The sequence below is a fragment of the Humulus lupulus genome, chromosome 8 (genome assembly GCF_963169125.1).
Source record: "Humulus lupulus chromosome 8, drHumLupu1.1, whole genome shotgun sequence".
Taxonomy (NCBI): domain Eukaryota; kingdom Viridiplantae; phylum Streptophyta; class Magnoliopsida; order Rosales; family Cannabaceae; genus Humulus; species Humulus lupulus.
In genome coordinates this window covers 83,402,934-83,423,682 of record NC_084800.1, presented here as the reverse complement: position 1 = coordinate 83,423,682, position 20,749 = coordinate 83,402,934, and the positions used below count along the sequence as shown (strand labels likewise).

Genomic DNA, 20,749 nt, shown 5'->3' with positions numbered 1-20,749 from the left:
TGGCGACCTAAGACAATTACTAGCTACGACGTTACGGGTACGAAGATCCGAGAGTTTAAGTGGTTTACTTTTGGGATTTAAAACTTTACATGAGCTAAGATATGTTCTAGCCTTAAAATGTGGTTCCACGCGTGGTCCTAGGCCACGCACTTGGATTTCTTAAAATTCCCTAATACTTCGGGATTCGTGTGTCAGACTCGTCAAACCTATTATTTTTCTTTTGAAAGCGGTTTAATGCAAAACCACTTAAGGAATCGTAACCTTTAAGCTACCCAGAAACAGACCTAAAACCCCTTTGACTTCTACACCCCAAACAAGTATTCTAATCGATTTACCAGTAGAATTTTCTTATTAAAACTCATAAAATTTGCCTAGTTTTATGAAAACCTTATTTCTAAATAAGCCTAATATCGTTCATTTAGCCTAAATCGAACCCTATTTCCTATTTATACTCAGACGTAGCCTAAACAACATTAAGCAAAGGACATTTCTCACAGTAAAAAAAAAACTCACCAGAAAGTAAAGAATTAAAAGTTTCAAACTAGGAGAGGAAGTACATATAGTTTATATGATCGGTTCAAAGAAAGTGTCGATACGTCCACAAGGAACTCCTTGAAAGCTTTTGAAAATTTGAAAGGCCATGATGGGATTTTTGGGAGAAGTTGGAGAAAAAAAAAGGTAAATTTTGTTTTTGAAAATGAAACCTTTTGAATGCAAATGTGGTGAGATTTCAGGTCTGATCACCCTATTTTTAAGTAAATTATAGGAATTAATTCGGGCCTGATTGGGTTAACTTAAGATCTAAATGCCAATATTAAATGAACCATAAGCCAGTAAAAAGTTGACCGGACAGTTGTCCTAATGTGCATGTCGGAAATTGACGACATCAAGCAAACGAAATTTGGGCCTAAAATTTAGCACGAGTTCAGTTCCTTATTCATGTTTGCGGATACTTGCTTCAAATCCCAAATCTGATAAAAAAAATCTCTCTCCCTTTCTATGTAGGGATTTTGGCGGTTTCCTTTTTCTTTTCATTTTTCAAGTGAACCATTCTTGGTGGGGAAAGCGAAGAATATTGCTGTTTTTGGTCTCTTATAATATGCAATTTCTCCATAAGTAAATTAACCATGGTTGAGAGCTCGAAGAAACAGACGAAGGGTTTGATCAGCGAAGAAGAGATTTCCACTCTCTTACATAGGTTTTTTTTTTTTTTTGTAATTTCTATTTTTAAATTATAGATTTTTTTGTTAAGGTTTAGGTTTTGATTGAGTTTTTGTTTATTTTTAAATAAAAAATTGGAAGGTATTCGGCAACAACGGTGTTGACATTACTTCATGAAGTATCAAACTGTTCAGATTTGAAGATTGATTGGAATGCGTTGGTGGAGAAGACATCGACTGGGATTTCTAATGCCAATGAGTATCAGATGCTGTGGCGCCATTTAGCTTATCGCCAATCTTTGCTTGAAACTTTTGAAAATGGAGCAGGAGCTCAACCTATGGTCAGTAATTACCCCCATTCTTTTAAATGCTTTTGAATTCTGATTATTCTATTATACGATATGAGTGCTGTGATTTAGATTATTGGAAACATTTACCACATTCGTACTGTTATGGAACATAGTGGTAGTAATTCTCTCTGCCTTAGTGATTCTCTCTCTAATGTTCCTCGACTTCAATAAAGTGGTAGGTTTTATTTATGTATATATATATAAAAGTTTTTAGATGAGTTAAATGGGGTGCGTTTAGTTATGTTATTGAATAATAACTAATATCAATTGAATTCTCTTGTTTTTTGAAAATTGGGTGGCATGCCTGGAGGGTATTTGTACATTCTGCTCACGTGCTCAGTAGAATTTTGTACATTTTCTCTATATTCAGTGGTTTTAATTTTGGATTGCAGGATGATGATAGTGACTTGGAGTATGAGTTGGAAGCTTTCCCTACTCTTAGCGGTGAACCTCTAGCTGAGGCTGCAGCATGCGTGAAGGTATATCAATTAATTAGGTATCTTGTGTTATTTGAGTTGTTCATGGTCCACTGGAAGCCTGGAACTTCTTACGTGGATTGTTGACCACATACTGTTGTGGTGGCATTGTGGAAAATCCTTACACGGATTATTTGCTAGTCAAATGTTGCTGCTAGTTTGCGGTTGGAGCTTCGAATCCATTGAATCATTATTTTATGTATTCCTGCTATCTTTTATAAAATTTTTGCTTGCAGTAAACCCAATACTATCAAATCCTAACACATTCAGGCACAAGAATAGGCCACAAGTAATTGGAATCTCATGCTATGTTGGTACTTTCTAATTGTCTGAGTTATATTTTTAATTAGTTGGGGTAGTTATTTTGTCAAGTCCTAATAGGAGAGAGACCTAGTATATATAATAGTTAATCTCTATGAGTTAGGCATGTGCTTATTGTGTTTGGATTGGGGAAGAGGGCTTAAATGTCTAGGTCAAGAATTTTAATTTTGATATAGAGAAAAATAACGGGGAAGGAGAACATGACTTCCTTCTTCACAATGGTGGACGGAAAGGGAGTTTGGCATGATGTGACTGTGGTGGGTTCACTGGATTTGGCTGCAGCCATGGTGGTGCACCTCAAAAATGCTTTTTTAAACAATGCAAGAAATAGAGAGCATACTTACAATGGTTGGGAAAGCCAGAGATTAGAATTTGGGCAAGGACCACAACTTGGGCACTCGTGATTCAGTAAGGAAGAAGCATCGACAGCCATTGGCATTGGAGGGATCTATGGGTCGTTGAGCTTCGACAATGACTACATGTTTCGATTTTTTCCTACCTTTAGCTGGTAAGTGGTTATGAGTTGGATGGTCAAGGTTCTTGGTAGGCATTATCTCGAATGGACCCTGACTCATGGTATGAATACTCAGATTAGGATTCCTTGGATAACACGGCTGTTAGGGAAGAGACGATTGATTCATTTTGCTAATAGCCATTGAGTCTACTAGAACTAGAAGCCACTTGGGGAACTACTAGATAATCCAACAATAGATTTTCCTAAATTTCAAATTGAGGACGAGGTGAATGTTTGGGTGGGCATAATGTTTGGCCGCAAATATGCCTAAAATGCCTTACACATTCAGGCTAAAAGAATAGGTCACAAGTAATTAGAACCTATTGCCGAGTTGTACTTTCCTAATTGGCTGAGTTGTATATTAATTAGTTGGGGTAGTTATTTTGTCTAGTCCTAGTAGGAGAGAGTCCTTGTATATATAGTAGTTAATCTCTTTGAGTTAGGCATTTGATTATTGTCATTGGATTGTGGAAGAGGAATATCTCCTTGCGGAGATATCCAAGTGTCTCTAAGACTTGGAACTTTGTAACTTTGTTTTTGATATCAATGAGAACCCTAATAGCAAAATTATTTCAAGGATTGACTTTCCATATTTAGTGTGTATCAAAGCTTTTATTGGAAAAATTTAGAGTTCTATACACTAGAGGTTTCTAAAGTGACCTGTTTTATTAAGAGATTGAAATATCATTTTGTAGTGTCATTTTTCATTGTTTTCCTGTGTCATTTTTTTAATCCACATCCTTGTATTTTCTCTTAAATTAATACAAGGCAGGTTTTTCTTTTTAAAAAATTTTTAAAATGACCTGCTTGGTTAAAATAAATTCCTTAAAGCTCAAGCGACATGTGTATGGAAAAAAGAAAACCTTTAGTTTTCTGGTCAATATGGAGCTATGACCTTAATTATGGACAAGCCACATACATTCAAATTTTACGCCGGTGATCTCAATTGCTGTTGGCTGTCTTGTAAGCAGGGTTTACTGCTGAGTTCACCCATTGAGATGGTTTTGATACAAACTAGAACAGGAAAAACCTCTAGGCAGTAACTTTATTGATACCAGAAATGTTTACAAAGTGTTTGAGCTATTTGAGAGGCCCAAAATCTCGCCACAGTATAGAACTCGTCTATACTTTTCAGAGTTTTGTTCTGTAAAACTTTTACAATATAATAATCTCTCTTACACAATGTCCTAGTATTCATAGTGTTTGACTACTAACTGCCCTTATCTAATTTCCAAGAAACCTTTCTAAGATTAATGAAAGAAACTAAAATAAATGTACAGCCGGACAACTTAACTGACTCCTCCTAGGGTAGGTAAAGCATATTTAACATGTTTTCTTGGATGATTACAATATAGTAATTTGCAGTTTGTTGATGAGGATGGACAAGTTTCAAACTTCCATCTAATTTGATTAACTTATGATCATGGTTAGAAGCATTATCTCTAGTTGTTCATGTAAAAATATCTCCACTCTGGTGTTAAAGTTACAAATTTATTTTTTCTGCAGTATATTGCTTGATCTGTATAGTAAATTTTCAATATTGCAAACTTGTATTTGTTTAAGTTAGCCCCCTTATCAATATAAATTGTTGTTTGTTCTAGGTGTTGATTGCATCTGGATCATCAAGTGACTCCATCCCTTGTGGCTCAACAGTTGAGGCACCTTTGACCATAAATATACCAAATGTCCAGTCTTCTAGAGCTTTAGAACAATCAAGTTGTTCCATGCAAGGGACAAATATTACAGTTCCAGTGTCGGTCCAGAAGCAACCTGTACCTTCAGCAACAATTGCTGACCAAGATATGAATGGATTAGCTGGTGGCAACTTGCATAGGAGGAAGAGAAAACCATGGTCCGAGGCTGAAGATTTGGAACTTATTGCTGCTGTGCAGAAATGTGGTGAAGGGAATTGGGCAAATATCTTAAGAGGAGACTTCAAGGGCGACCGAACCGCCTCACAACTTTCTCAGGTCATTCTAGCTCTCTTGACTATTTTCATGTCCTCTAAAAGTTGAGGGGTTTAATGTGCCATTTGGATGTGTCAGACTAATGAAAATTGAGTTTAAATTGTATAGTGGCGTAGTCTGATTGATATCTATTGAGTTTAAATTGTATAGTGGCGTAGTCTGATTGATATCTACACCCCATCTCACCTGTAATGCTGAGCTCTAAAGATTGAATGAGTGAGTTAGAGAGTGAGAGAGGGTGAGTGTGAGTGTGAGTGTGGGAATGAGTGTGTGTAAGAGTGAGTTTAAATTGAGCAGATCTACAAGAAAGACATTGTCTATAATAATCCAATATGAGATATGAGTGAGTTTAAATTGAACAGATCACGATATAGATACATAAGGTCATTATCTTTTCTTTAATAATCCAGTATGAGATACCGAGGGTTAGTTGCTTGGAAGTTATCTTTTTATAAAAAGTATATGAGGTTTCCAAATTTCATTTACATTTCTTGTTTTGGTCATTTCATTTGGTGTTTTCAAAAGTGAATTATAAAGAAATCACTAGCTTTTTTTAAAGATTTTTGTGTGTTACGCTAGTACCTTGTTCTTCTTTTTACATTTGGTAGTACATTTTGGTATATTAGGTTACTTCTATACACATTGTTTTAAGTTTTCTTAAATTTATGCTCTTCTATCTCTGGTCTATCATGTCTATCACTAGCAATTGTTGATTTTAATTTTCGACAAGCTGGATATGAATGGGTCAAACATATGCATTGATCTTTTTCTAGTCACAATTATGTTTTCCCGGGTTCAAATCCCGACAATGGAAGTTTACCCAGTATTGTGTCAATTATGCCCTGAATTAAAAAAAAAAAACTATTATCTGTTTTCAACTTTTGGGATGAATCATCATTTTTTTTGGGTTGGTGTATGGTTCACTTTTTATGTTTGGTAGGAGGGAGCGATAGTAGAAAGGATGGGGAATTTGAAGTAGGGAGAGGAGAGTAAAGCCTGTCAATTGTTTGGTATGAAGTGTGGAGAGATGGAAGGATACTGAGTATTTATATAAAAAATTTCCATGTTTTTCTTTAATCATTGTAATTTGTCATGTTATAAGAGAAGGGTGAGGTCAAATCCTTCCATTAGCAAACGGATAGAAATAAGTGGACCCAAGGAGTTTTAAACACTTCCTCTATTTTTCTCTCTCAACAATCCTTGCCAAACAAGATGATTGTAATCTCTCTTGTCCCCCTACCTCCACCCCTTCCACCCGCCTTTTTCTCGTGCCAAACATTAAGTAGTTGTCTTCTCTGCTTCCTATTATTTTGGTTCATCTTTGGTGGATGTTTATTTTCATGTATCTCTTTCTTCTAACTGTTGACATATCTTGATATGTACAGAGGTGGGCCATCATTAGAAAGAGACATGGGAACTTGAATCTGGGAGGCCATTCAAACGGGACCCAACTTTCTGAGGCCCAGCTGGCAGCTCGTCATGCAGTATCCCTAGCCCTGAATATGCCAGTTAAAGGCCTAGCAGGTATGGAACTAGCCCTGATGATTTCCTCTTAATATATTTAGCAGTGTAGTGGAAGTGCCTAACTATGTTTGTTTTCTTCAAACATTCTTGTTGTTTTGTTGTCCACTGTCCACTTCCTCTAGTCACCACTATTACAAGATCTTGAAAATTTCTGGATGATGGATGCATAACCTCTGTAGGGCTTTGAGTTGCTTTTACATGTGGCTGCTTGAAGATATCAGTCAATATTTTCTCTGCACCCTCTGATTTTGCTATATATTTGTAGAAGCTGCTTTCTTGTGAATTTGGAATTGATAAGTTGTGTTGTGATTCTCCATTGGAGAAATTCGGGTTAGAGTGTCTTTTGAATTAACTCATGGAGATCGTTAATGAAATTATGAAATGATTTTCCAACATGGTTAAGTTTCCATCCAGTTTGTTTTTAAGAGTTCTTTATGCAAAATTAATTTGGCTTTGTAAATTATGAACAGCTGGAGCTACGACTACTAATAACTCAGCTGTTACAAATTCCATCAATAACTCAGTCGGGACAAATGGAACTAAAAATTCTCTTGCTACCGGTGCTTCTGAAACTTTAATGGGTGGCTGCGGCTTTTTACAATCACAAAAGCAGGCTCAAGAACACCTCACATCAAAACCATCTCCAGTGGGGTCACTGGGTCCCACAGCAAAACCTCGATTACCCCTTAAAAAGCCTGTCTTGAAATCTTCTCCAAGTTCAGATGCCATGGTAAGAGCCACTGCTGTAGCTGCTGGGGCACGCATTGCTTCTCCATCAGATGCTGCTTCTTTGCTCAAGGCTGCTCAGGCAAAGAATGCTGTGCATATTATGCCCTCAGGCATTGGTTCTATCAAGGCCACCAGTGGCATGTCCACCCTCTCGGAGGGTCATCCTAATGTACACTATATCCGTACTGGCCTAGCATCTGCACCAATTTCCACATACTCTGTTGCCACACCTAGTGCTCCATCCATTAGTTCAGTTAAAGCCATTCCCCCTGCAGTTCAGCATACTCCAACTATTAATGCCCAATCAGATGTATCTTCTAAGCAGAAAAATGATGTGAGCTATACTCCTCCGGTCTGCGAAGTTCCCTCAAAACAAGCCATTAAGACAGAAGAAATAACAATGTCTGAATTGGGGCCTTCCATGAAAGAGCAAATGCAGGGTGATCGAGCTTGTATCTCTTCTAATTCTATGGGTGAAGTAGTCAAAGAAAATAAAGTGACATCACCAGATTCCAAGGTTGGGATAAATGGTACATCAGAGAGTTTGGTTAGTCCAGTGAATGTGACATCATCTTTGAATGATCAAGTTATTGCAGACATCCAACCAAAAAATAGGGAAAGTGAGAAGGATATTGAAATGATGAGTTCAGTAGCTAGAGCAGGTGAGAATGATGATGTTGTTGAGGAAGATGGTGAGAATCAAAACATGGATAAGATGGAGGAAGATCCATCGGTAGCGAAGGCAGATGCCTGCAGTGAGAAATTGGAGACTGTATGCAAAGAAGCTGACACTAATAGTTGAAGGGGGGAGTAAATTGCTCAAATTATTATTTCTTTTTAATTGAATTTATTAGGAGTTGTGTATTGTAGATCAGATGTTAAAGAATCTTTTGGGAATTGAAGGATGGAATGAAGCATTCGATTATGTATATCTTATTGTTTGCCTTAAATTTTCCATTCATAAATTGGTGTTCATAATATTTTAAGCACACACACCAAACATGAAAATTCTAATAAAAGGAAAAATGGGAAGATAAAATTGTTACATCATATGATATTACAATATTGTGTATTGTAAAATTGAAAATAGAGCTAGGTACTGAATGAATGTTATATGAACTGAAGAATAATCCCACTATTAATCAAGTGAAAGAACACGATCTATTTGCATTAGAATCTACTACTAACAAAGAGTAACTAGAAAGAAAATGATAGAAGTGATTTAGATTGGGAGTAATTCGACTGTTGCTAGATACTATGTTGTTTTTGAAGTGCAGGACTCACACACGAGAAGATTGATGCCTTTTGTTCCTCTACTTTCAACACTCACAATGCAGAACTATTGCCCGGATTGGTTTGACTTTCCGCCAAGTTTCCAAGAAGTGAAGTATCATCTTCCTTTTCTTCTTCTTTCTTTTCTTCCTCTAGTTCTTCCTTCACTTCATCAATGCTTTTTCCTTGTTTACTCTCTTCAACCTCCTCGTCCTGCCTACTTTTTTGAAAGATGATCAATATTACAACTAGCTTCGGTAAAATGAGTTTGGAGATTGTTGTTTTGGACTTTTAGACTTCTGTTCAGCGCTTTTATCCAATGCAGTTCTTCCTCCAACTCTCTCAATCTCTTTCGCATATTACTGGATCCTTCCTTCAAACTCTCATTGTCATTTTCTAATCTGCGTACATGTGCCTGAAGCTGATTAGTATTTGAACTAACCTCTTTACCAAAGCAATTTGCGAAGAAACCTCAGTTTCGAGGCTGGCAACCTTGTTGACAAGTTCATCAATCTTCTCAGCTAGTTCAGTCACAGTAAGAGTAGACTTTGAATCCATATCAACAAGGCTTGGGACGATGGTGGATCGTGCAGCGACAGAGGTATCTCAATACCTTCATTTTTCTCGTCTTTCTCTTGCTCACCCTCTCATCTTTGTATCTGTCCTCTGCAGGTGGTGGCGGCGATGGCCTCTCGGTGAGGGAGCTTGGGATGTTGGCAAATGGATCTCGGTACCCTCCCTTCTGTTTTGTTACTTAAAGTCCATTTTTCCATATCTATTTTGTTTTTGTATCTCTCTCTTCACTTCTCTATTTTGGTCTTTTTCCCATTTTTTTCTTTCTTTTTAATAAAATGGCCGAATAAGCTATATGTATTTCTGATTGTTTGTTCTGGATTTAGACAGAGTTGAAAGTTTTACAATAGGTTTTCTTTTATTTGTAAATTCGGTGTTCTTGATTTTCTTAGTTGTTCGAAGCTTTTTTTTTTTCTGGTTTTGTTGCTTGTTAATTAGGAATATATATTTTGATTTGTTTTTTGAAATTGATTTGATAATCTGATATGGGAAATCAGTAAGGAAAGACACTTTCATGATTCTCGATGGTGGTTTTGTACCAGGTTAGCTCAAAATTTATTATGGTATATCATTGTCTTCATTTGGAATTAAAAGCTTGTGTTTTTTGTAGAATAGTATATTTCTCAAATAAGCTGACTTGTTATTTGTAAATATGTATATGCTTTTAATTTAGACTTGAAATTGTATATTCCGCTTCTTTGTTCCTTTGAGTATTTCTTCATTTTCTTGTTGCCAAGCTAATTATTTTCAATAACTCAGATTTTATGGCTGTTAATGGTTATCATAGCAGGAAAAAACTGTATTTCTCACCCATTTGTGATTAATTCAAGCGAAATAGATGGTTAGATAAATGAAATGGAAGCTACTCATTGCTCATTTTGGTATAAATTCTTCAAACTTGGCATTTTCTTTGTATAGCTCTCTCTGTAAAATTGTCTACTATATTCATATGTATGCTAATGAAGCAAGTAGTAAATTGTTGAGACAATAAATTGCTGCTAGTGTAGATATTTCAGCTTAGTAGCTTACATAAGTACCCATGATTTCTCTCATCACTTTTTCTTTTTCTGCAACTCATAACATTTAACCCTAAAAATTAGGATGGGTAAATCATTTGCTTTGAGGCTTAGTTATGTATTAGTGTTAGTATTTTGTTTGTTTGTTTTTTATGTTCAACAGATCTAATTCGACCCTGAAGTTAGGTTGGGTTTTCTTTAACTTTTTGTTTTGTTTTCTTGATTTATTCAGATTTTTCTTTCAAAGCTCCATTTTCCCTTTCCTCTGTTTTTTCATTTCCTTCTCTTTCTACTGTTTTCTATTTTTTTCTCCATTGATTTAGATACATTCTCTATGCCTCAATCTCTTTTTGCTATGTAATCTCCTTTGCTTACGAGTAATTTATTGATTTGATTTATCAATTTTGAAAAACTAATTAATTTTTTTAATAAGGTTCAAGGAGTATTGAAAGATCCAAAATGTTAATGTGGATCTTGAGGTATGTGCATCACTTGAAATAGATTTTTATCAATTACAATTCTTAAGTATTTATATTGAAAAATTCAATCTGACTTGGCTTTAGGTTTTAGTGCTTTTTCTTGAATGGGTTTTCAATTTTGATTTTTACCAATATTATGTGCTTAATATGTGCACATTTGGATATATAGATGTGGAGATTTCTTTATTAATAATAAGACAAATCCATAATTCATGTGCTTTGATATGAAGTTGAAATTCTGCTCTTATATCCAACTCTAGTTTCTGTTGGTGGTTATAGTTAATTAGTGTTGGAAGATTAGGATAAAATATGTTTGCACTTCAATCTGTTTGGTTATCCGAGCAAGGATATATACTTCAATTATACATGTTTTGTTTTATGTTTGGTTATACAAAATCATCTTCCCTTGTCTCTGGGTAGATGGCAAATCAATGGCATCTTTATCACCTGCTGCTAGTTTCTGTTGGTGGTACTTCATATTGTTTTTTTTTTTTTTTCTGAAAATGAATATTGAAGGATATTGTTGTATGGATATTTTGTTATTGTGTGAATGAATAATATATGTACAGGTAATATATAAAGGAAAAACTGCTAACCATACACTTGTGCTACTCCCATTGGCTATACAAAAAAATCAATATAGAGACTAATCTGAAAACTAGTCTGTACACTGATTTTATTTTGCAAATGATTAGTTTCATTTGAAAATCTTGAAGAGCATGTGTTTCAATCAAATTAAAAATTAAACACTAGAATCTACTTTTATAGACATCTTTTTTACAGGTTAACCAACTAGTTAACACCTTTATTTTATTGCTATAATTGAGAAGATGTTGAAATATGTGACTTGCTTCCATTCTTTTTACTAAGTCTGTTATAATCAGTTATGAGATTCTTGTTTTTGCAGCTGGGTAAATTGCTTCCATGGCCACTCCTTCAAGAATTTCACTTTCACTGCTTCCTGGTATGTCTTCTTTTGTAGCAGCTTGGATAGATGCAAAACTTGAGTGCATCACTGGTTCATTTCTTTTGTATATTAGTGCACATTTTTTACAGTATATTTTGGACTTTATTGCAGGCTCTCCCATCGATTGGCAAGGAAATAGTTGAAGTTCTGGATATACTGCTGAGGTGATATGATTTACAACACATGTTTGTTGAAGGTATAGTTTATTTATTTACTTTTCAAGATTTTATATATCTTTGATTTTTTTGCTCTCTTTGGTGCATTTCCTTAATATTTAGTTCTGTTTTTGACATGAATAACAGGTGCTGGAATTAAGTATTTGTTAGAATATAATGATATATTAATTTTTTTTGGTATTTTTAATGTTAGATGATAAATTTTAAAGTTTGTAATTAAAAGACGTAAAAAAACTTATGATGAAGAGTGTCAAAAGCAACACCTAAGTAAAGTAATGCTCTCTTATGATTCCATATATGGTGAAATCAAAGTGTTAGATAGATCTTTCATATGTTAAATTAGTCATGGTTTATTTTATTATTTGGTTTTGAATAACAAATATGTATTTTATCCGTGTTTTTCTTTTGTTTGAATAAGGTGTCAACCTATTTATATACTCTTGCTATTTACAATTTTCTTTTCTGTTTTATACAGAAGCTGAAAGTTATTGTAGGAATTATCATTGATACATTAATAATGTCATTTTAATCTAAATTAAAGTTTATTTATTTTATATAATTCCTGCTCTAGTTTTTTATACTATTCTTCTTGATTTCTCCTATTGATTTCTCATGTTCTTGATCTGGTTCTGACATAGCAGTCCTTCAAGAAAATGAAAAAGTGAAACTCAAGAGTAATAAGGTGAGATTTTATTGCTGAAATTTATAGTAGTACTTGTTTTAAAAATCTTATGGTTTGGTATATTTGTGGACTTGCTGGTTTATGAATTTGCTTATCTAGATTTGTTGAAGGTATGGTTCTCCTGTGTTTTCTAAATATGCTTGGCAACAATGAGTTGATGCGTGCACACTTCAGGTGTCCTCTTGCTTTTTATCAAAGATTTTCTCTTTGTTCAGTTTCTAGGAAGAAGTATAGTAATGTTTGCTTTGCCATCTTTACAATGGCATGTTGATTTAGCTTTAAAGTTTGTGTGTTTGTTATCTATTTTATTTTTATATATATATTGTTTTATTTCATGTTCATGGTGATATATCTCTTTAATATGTCAACAGTTGGTTATGACAAAGAAGAAGAGGCAGCTAGAGCTTATGATCTAGCAGCATTGAAATATTGGGGTGCCGCAATCACTTCGAATTTTCATGTGAGTAATATTTATATATATATATATATATATTTATATGATACAAATTTGGGTAGATAACTATTTGGTATTCTGTGTTTTTGCAAAGTATCATTTTAGTATCCTATGTTTACAATAATGTTCATACATACTTGGTACCCTAAATTCAAATTTAATTAATTAAACTTTACCAATTTAATCAAACTCCTCTCAATTATATGAGTTCCAAATTTAAATTTATTACTTAATTACATATAGTTTAGTCATATTGACAAAATTTTATTTCTTAAATGTGAGTCTAGGGTACCAAATATGTATGATTTTATTTTAAAATGCAGGGTACCATATGAGCATTATTGAAAACATAGGGTACCAAAACGATACTTTGCAAAAACACAGGATATCAAATGAGTAAATTCCCTACAAATTTTCATAAATAACATATGCATTATATTGGGTGTGGAAATTTTCATAAATTCCCTACTAATACGTGACTTCCAAGTGGATATTGGGTGTGGAAATTAGTGTTCTATTGAAATTCTTTTATGGAAATTTTAGGCCTTTTATATTGAAAGTGACTATTAAATTACGAGTAATGATATGTGCACCCAAACATTACACACAGTGACGTGTCACTGTTTTTTAAAACAGTGGGCCCCAGTTTTAATAAATGTGATTGACTAGGTCAAACTGCTACATCACTGTGTGTAATGTTTAGGTATATATTTTGGGTACACATATCATTACTCATTAAATTACATAGACGATAGAGGTGTTGAATAAAGAAAATAAATTTTTTAGGCCTTTTTTAGTCAAAGTGATTGTTAGCATACAATATTTCCAAAGGTTTTGTTCTGTCTTCTATATTTAGTTCATGGGTCTTGAAAAGTTTTTTTTTCTTTTCTGGTCATGGCTCTGTTTATTCTTGCATGTGGTTACTTAAATATTATGAGTAGCTCTTGGTGATTAATAGTTTGTTTGATTGTTATTGTTATATTATATGCATGTTTATATTGATTTCATGTTGGGTGTGGTTGAAAAGTCTGATCGTGATAATGCTTTGACCCTTATTCAAAATTAAAAAGCGGTAATACTTACATTATCTCTTTGGATTTCTTGTTCTTAGATCAGGATGAATGCTACTAATCTACAAAGGTATTGAAGTGTTGATCAAGTGGCTGGATGTTTTTCATTGATTTAATTTATACGGTTGATTACTTTGAGACACTGTTTTGATACTTTTTGTTTTGGTGTAAATAAGATCAACTTTTTACTTGTCTATTATTAGTATATTATTAGTATTTTCCCCCTTGATGAATGTGTCAGTGCAACAATTTAATATATAATTTTTTTTTTCAAAATAGACTTTTCCCAAAACTTTTCAAAGTGTGATCAACATCGTCAGAAAATATTTTGCAAGCAAATGCTATAGTATCAACGTAAAATATTGTAAAATTGTTCACATTGCGTTCAATAAATGTTATTAAAAGTGTTAAAGATAACAATTGAAAATACTAACATAAGTAAGCATTTGTGGTCTACACATAAGTAGGAATGACAAACACATTGTAATGAGATTTTACTATAATATTTATAAAATGTTATAGTATACGTTTCTATAAGAGGCTTTGTGACATGTTGAAAGTGCTATCAAAATGGTGGGATTTTTAATATCATGAGATGACGTAACGTTAGATTTAACACTATCTATATTAATTAATAACATTTTAGAAGTGCTATTAAAAGACATTTTTCTTGTAGTATATAATATACCACCAAAAAATATATATACTAATTGGAAAATAATATACCAACAGTTTATAAAAAATGAAAAAAAAAATCAACATTACTTTAAAATAAAAAATAATTGAACAAAATTAATACATATACCATAATTTTAAAGTCATATGCTTCTAAATCAAAGAAAAAAAATATAAAATGGTTAAATTGGACATACAAATATATAATAAAATTAAATTTTAAAAAAAAAGTCTATTCCTCTATAACTTAAAAATAAGGGACATTTATTAATTACCATCCTAAAAATGAGATCATTTGTTTTAATTTCCCTTTTAAGTGTAATTGACCCATGATTTTATGGGATTATGAGAATTTGTCTATTTATAATCGAATTTTTGTCAACATAAGCATTTCAATTTACAATTTAACATCCCTATATCGCACAAAAAGGAAAAGAATAAAAAAACACACACACCTTTCACTTTCTTATTACTACAATTAAAATTTAACACATTAATTATTATTTTTGGGTGTTGTTATAGTGCACTCCAAAAAAGACACAAGTGCACCCCTTGTGTTTTATGTACCTGAATGATTTTTTGTTGCAATTTATTGTTATGACTGTGTATATTGTAGTTATTTAGAGCATCTTGCAAATTTTCGGAAAATTTTGAATAATTTATATTCTCAAATAATTTACAATGCTGAAATTAAGGTTTGTAACGAAAAATATGTGTGAAAAATAACATGTTTGAATCCTGTTTTTACACTATAAATTATTTAAAAAATTTCAAAAAATTTGCAAAATATTCTAAATAACTACAATATATATAGTCATAAAAAATTGTGTTGAAAATCATCCAAGTACTGAAAACACGAAGGAGGTGTGGTGCACTTTAGAATTTCCCATTATTTGTTTATATATAAATAAAAAAAATGAAATCATATTTTAGATTCTTTCCCAAACACTTGTCCAAAGATAATAATTTTTTTTTTAAATTCCAAAGATAACTGTTGAGTATCAATTTTGCTAACAACTAATTAAAACTAAGCTTAACGAAATGAAAGTTGAGACACAGGATTTTACGTGGTTCAGGTTATGAATTAACTCTACTCCACGAGTCACTTGTATTTGGGATGATAAAAGTTTGCAAATGTCAAGCTTCTATGGAGGTTTTCATATAAAGTTTTGGCAATTCTCTGAAAACAAGAAAAATGAATCGGACGTCCTTTACAAAGTGTGTTTACCCCCTATTTATAGATGGTTGTGGCAATTAATTTTCCAATGAGGGCTAATTATAATTATTCTCCCTTGATAGGGTTTAAATGTGCAATAAATGGTAAATTCCTCCTATTATGAGTTGGTGGGCCCTAGCGTATCTCTGTGGGCCTGGTACAAGGAATTCCAACGCACTGCTTTATTGGGCAACACGCTCCTGACAATATCATTAGGATAGCAACATATTTTCCCATGTCAGGTGGTGTCGTGAAACTTCCTGCTTGTCGCTTGTACGTGATCGACATCACGATTTGTATAACAGTAGGTGTCAGATGGCTGCTTGTGGTCTAGAGTGTAACGCCCCTGTTGACCGCGTTTTTGGCCAACGACGTGAGAACGTCAAAAACGATAAAGCCTTCAAGAGAAATAAAACGACACAGACAGTTTTTGAACAGAAAGTAAATAACACAGCAATTTTTATAGTGGTTCAGCCCCAATATGTTGGTAATAGCCTAATCCACTTAGAGTTGTGATTATAGATCCGTACTCACGATCAGATGAACTGAGCCAACTGAGTTTCTTCAGTACAGATTACAAGAATACAAGAATTTTTCTAGATACAAGCACTTTCTCTCTCTAGAAAACTCAGACCCAAAATTTCCCAAAAGTCTCAAAAGAAGAAGAAACCCCTTTCTGATCTCATAAGCCATGTATTTATAGGCTTAGGATCATACATCTGATATCCCCTAGAATCAGGATATTTTATTATTCTTATTATATTTAAATTACAAAAATATTCAAAATTTAACAGAACACCCAATTTGTGGGGAAAAATGAGATATTCCCGCGTGTGCCAAGACCGGTTCTTGTTGAAGCCGTTTCTGGGAATCTTGACTTAGTCCTCCTCTATCTGGTCGACCCATATCTCCTACTGACCATTCATACAAGTGCTGGTCGGACACATGCATGCTGGACATATGCAAGTGCTGGTAGGACATGCACTTGCTGGTAGGACATGCATTTGCTGGTAGGACATGCGCATGGTGGTAGGACATGCATTTGCTGGTAGGGCATGCGCATGGTGGTAGGACATGCACTCCTCTCCTCTAAGATGGCACGTTCTCTGGCATGCCATGTTTCTCGTCTAACATGGCAATCTCCTCTAGCATGCCATGTCTCTCGTCTAATATGACACTCTCCTCTAGCATGCCATGTCTCTCGTCTAACATGGCACTCTCCTCTAGCATGTCATGTCTCTCGTCTAACATGGCACTCTCCTCTAGCATGCCAGTGCTGGTAGGACATGTGCATGCTGGTAGGACAATGTCACTCCTGGGCAGCAATGTCACTCCTGGGCAGACAAACACGTGACTGGTCGGACAAGGTCATGCCTGGTCGGTCATGACACTTCTCAAGCAGTCAAAACTCTTCATCAGCCTACCGGGTCACTTTATCACAACTCTGAGGAGTCAATGTATTTATTGACTATTTAATGTGTCTTTTATAGAGCATGTACTGCCACTTGTCACCTCTATTGCCACATCATCGATCTCCATTTTTTGGGGATAACAGCCCCGATTTCCCGAGACATCATTTAGGGAGTCCGTTTAAAATAATAAGCAATAAATACTTTAAAACACTAAAAGAAAATATTTATTTAAAATTTAAACAAACAATAAGATCTCATTATTTAAAAATAAAAATATTGGATGCTAGGTTTAATAACAACAGCATAAAGAAAATAACCGTTCAAGTCTGAAAAATTAAAAACAGAACATTTATTTCTAAGAAGATAAAATAATTGGAGCTTCCGTCCATGTCTCGAGCTCGTACCACTTACTGCTTTGTTTTGCCTTTACCTGCACACAGAGTACCCGTGAGCTAATGCCCAATAAGAAGAGCTATGTAGGACATAACTCCCCAAACTAGAAAACATAAATAAATATCAGATACATAACAATCATCATGCGATATATTAACACCATATCACACTAATATAATGTGTGTTATACCCACACACATAATACTAACAAGTCATGTTGATCAAACATGAAATGTAATCTACCTTGCCTGCGTTGTACTCACACTCAGCATTCCCACGGTGGCACCTTGTCTAGCCTACACTGTACTCACACTCGATCGTTCCCTCGAGACATCGTTGCCCTGCCTGCGCTGTACTCACACTCAACAGTTCCGTGGTGACATCATATTATCCTGAGTTATACACACTCAAAATAATTCCTGCAAGTGCTATACTCACACAAGCAGCTAGAATCTAGCAGCACGCCTACTCTATCATCTAAACATGTCTACTAACTAAAATCCTTAGCACTATCCTCATGCTAGTCAATCTAATGCAACAATTTAGGTCACAAATTTAATTACATAATTAAACAATAAGAAAACAAGGTTGTACGCATAACGTACACCCTATGCCCAGATGTCTCTTCTTAAGCAATGCGTTGTCTGCTGACGTGTCCCGAATCACTTGCTGTGTCACATCGACGACCGCTAGCTCCTAGACGTCCAATTACGTAATGAAAATTCAAGAAAAAATAAAAATAGATGTTAGGGTTTTATTTCAAAACCCTAATTATCGAAATAATTTAACCATGCAATTTTAACGTCCATGACACGTAAATTAAAATTATTTTTCACAAAGGTTCAAATCATCATGTCACATGCACAAACAATGATGTTTCTAACGTATCGCATGAATTCATATAAATATTTTTTATGTGAAAATTTACCAAAATACCCTTTAATATCATAATTACATAAAAGACTCAATAATTTCTAAAGATTATCATATGACAACAAAATTTAACAAACAACTTTCCAAAACCCTAAATAATCAGCAAAGACTTATATAAGACCAGAAAAATAATTCTTTACATTTATAAATTATTTTTCCTAAATTTCCCAAATAAAACCCACATAATCTAAATAAATATACAACCAGCCTAAAAAAATAAAAATTAATATACATAACTGTTTAAAAATAAGAAATAAACTTATAAAAATTATTTTAGAATTTTATGGGCAAAATAACTATTTTTCCTAATTAATTTAATATAAAAATAAATTAATTCAAGAAAAATACATAAATGATTAAAAATAGAATCTAACAGTACAGACTGATTTTTACACCCTACAGTAATATACAAAAATTACATAGGATTCAGAACAGTAGCATTAATATTTTTCATAATTAAAATATAGAATAAACTAAATAAATTACGGAAACTACACAAATGACACAAATTCAAAATAAAATTACACAGAGCCTTAGAATCTCAGTTTAAACATATAAAAAATTCTCATAATTTTTAGAATACTTTATATAATTTTTCCACATTTATTTCCTTAAATTACATATTTAAAAGAAAATAATTGAATAAAATTATCAAACATGATCAAAACTGAAATATAAACATACAAAGTCATTCTAAATCATACAGAGAACATTCAAACATAAAAACATATTTTTTTTAATAATAAAAATATTTTTCATAATTAATATATATTTAAACTTCAATAAATCATAGTAATTCAAAGAAAAATCACAAAAATATCAATACCAGTTGAAAAATGCTCTAAAATTAATGTAATAATTTTTAAGATTAAAAAACAAAAAAAAAACCTCCAGAAACACCCAGAACGGGTTTGTCGGAGCTATCGTTGGGGTTGTTGTCTTCTCCGGCGCTGGCGATGTTAGATCTCTTGATTCCAGCTACCTCGACGTCCCAAATCACTTGGAAACTCTCCCTACGTGCTCCAGAACCTCAAATTTTGAAACTCTAACCCAAAATATGCTTGCAACCTGTAACGCCCCAAATTCCCTAATATGGCTTAGCGCTTGAATTAGGGGGCCGGGAGACAATAATTAAATTAATTGAGTGCTTATGTGTTATGAGCATGTTATTATATGAATTATGTGAGTTATATTATAATATGACTATATTAGCATGTTTAGGTGTATTAAGCATGCATGTGGGCTCATTTCTTATTAGGAGGGCATTTTCGTAATTTTGGCATGTTGATGGCATATTTGAATATATGTTTGTTTTATGATTAAGACCACATTATTATGTGGATATATTTGGGTTATCCAGTACGAGGCGATCTAGTCATAACGGAGTCAAATACCCGGCTCGGGGTGAGCCTAGGGGCATTTTATTAATTTAGCACATTACCGCGATTTATCGGGTAATAGGGAAATTATTTGGTAATCATTTGAGGAAATTGGAGATAACGGGAATTTATGAGACGTTAATTATGATTAGCGGGGGAAAATGGCTAAGGACGGCCTTGCCCTTGAGAGCTTTAGAAGGTAGGCTAAGGGCAAAGGGGCGATTTGGTCTTTTGCCAGGTTGGAGTAACTTAAGTTGTAATGACCCAAAATTGCTAATAAGGCTTAAGGGCCTTGATTAGTGTGCTAGGAGGGCATAATTGGTATTTATGTGAATTATTGATTAAATGCATGATTATATGTCATGCATGATTAGATGAGTATATGGATATGGTTAGACATGTTTATGAGTATTGAATATGCATAATTAGGAGGGCATTATTGGTATTTATGTGAATTATTGATTAAATGCATGATTATATGGCATGCATGAGTAGATGAGTATATGGATATGGTTAGACATGCTTATGAGTATTGAATATGCATGTCGGCCCTATTTTGTTCACAAGGGCATGTTTGTAATTTTGGCCCGTTGAGGGCATAAATGTAATGAGACCACATTATTATGTGGATATATTTGCAGCTTGTGGCTCGAGACGATCCTAGTGAGCTGTTATCCAGATTTCCGGATAGCGTTTAGATGGATAGCCTCGGGGAAGCAGAATTATCAAAGTCTTTCACGAAAGATGACCAGAGCTCGCAGATGGACAGAAAGGCTTCGCCTCTCCCGTTTAGTGTCCAGCATACTCTTTCAAGCAACCGCGACCCGGAAGCTCGTCAATTCTCCCGGACTCCCGAAGGGATATCCTTCGGGGAAGGTCCTTCCAGGAGAAGCTCTTCAGGTTACCTTCGCGGATACAGTTTCGTGCCTCGCACGGAAGAAGACCAAGCGGTCGAGTCATGGAGGAGGCATAGTTGAAATGATACTCACCTGACACAGGATCCCGCCTGAC

At 34.1% G+C, this 20,749-nt stretch overlaps 1 protein-coding gene and 1 long non-coding RNA gene across 2 annotated transcripts; both read left to right on the top strand.

Moving 5' to 3' along the window:
- The first annotated feature begins 871 nt into the window (after positions 1-871).
- LOC133797973 (uncharacterized) lies at positions 872-7,970 on the top strand. The gene is made up of 6 exons (XM_062236122.1): positions 872-1,198; positions 1,303-1,501; positions 1,903-1,989; positions 4,423-4,791; positions 6,174-6,312; positions 6,783-7,970. Exons 1-6 carry the CDS (start codon positions 1,128-1,130, stop codon positions 7,841-7,843), a joined length of 1,926 nt encoding a protein of 641 aa, XP_062092106.1. The 5' UTR covers positions 872-1,127; the 3' UTR covers positions 7,844-7,970.
- A 2,640-nt stretch (positions 7,971-10,610) lies between these two features.
- Positions 10,611-13,924, top strand: LOC133797974 (uncharacterized). Its single transcript, XR_009875752.1, has 5 exons — positions 10,611-11,164; positions 11,289-11,345; positions 11,460-11,544; positions 12,166-12,666; positions 13,772-13,924. It is a non-coding gene; the product is annotated as an uncharacterized LOC133797974 (long non-coding RNA).
- The last annotated feature ends 6,825 nt before the right edge of the window (positions 13,925-20,749 follow it).

Excerpts from the sequence above, each read along its gene's own strand:
- LOC133797973 (XM_062236122.1), top strand. The coding sequence starts at position 1,128 with ATGGTTGAGAGCTCGAAGAAACAGACGAAGGGTTTGATCAGCGAAGAA. Across the intron at positions 1,199-1,302 it reads ATTTCCACTCTCTTACATAG|GTATTCGGCAACAACGGTGT; the intron begins GTTTTTTTTTTT and ends AAAAATTGGAAG. Across the intron at positions 1,502-1,902 it reads GAGCAGGAGCTCAACCTATG|GATGATGATAGTGACTTGGA; the intron begins GTCAGTAATTAC and ends TTTGGATTGCAG.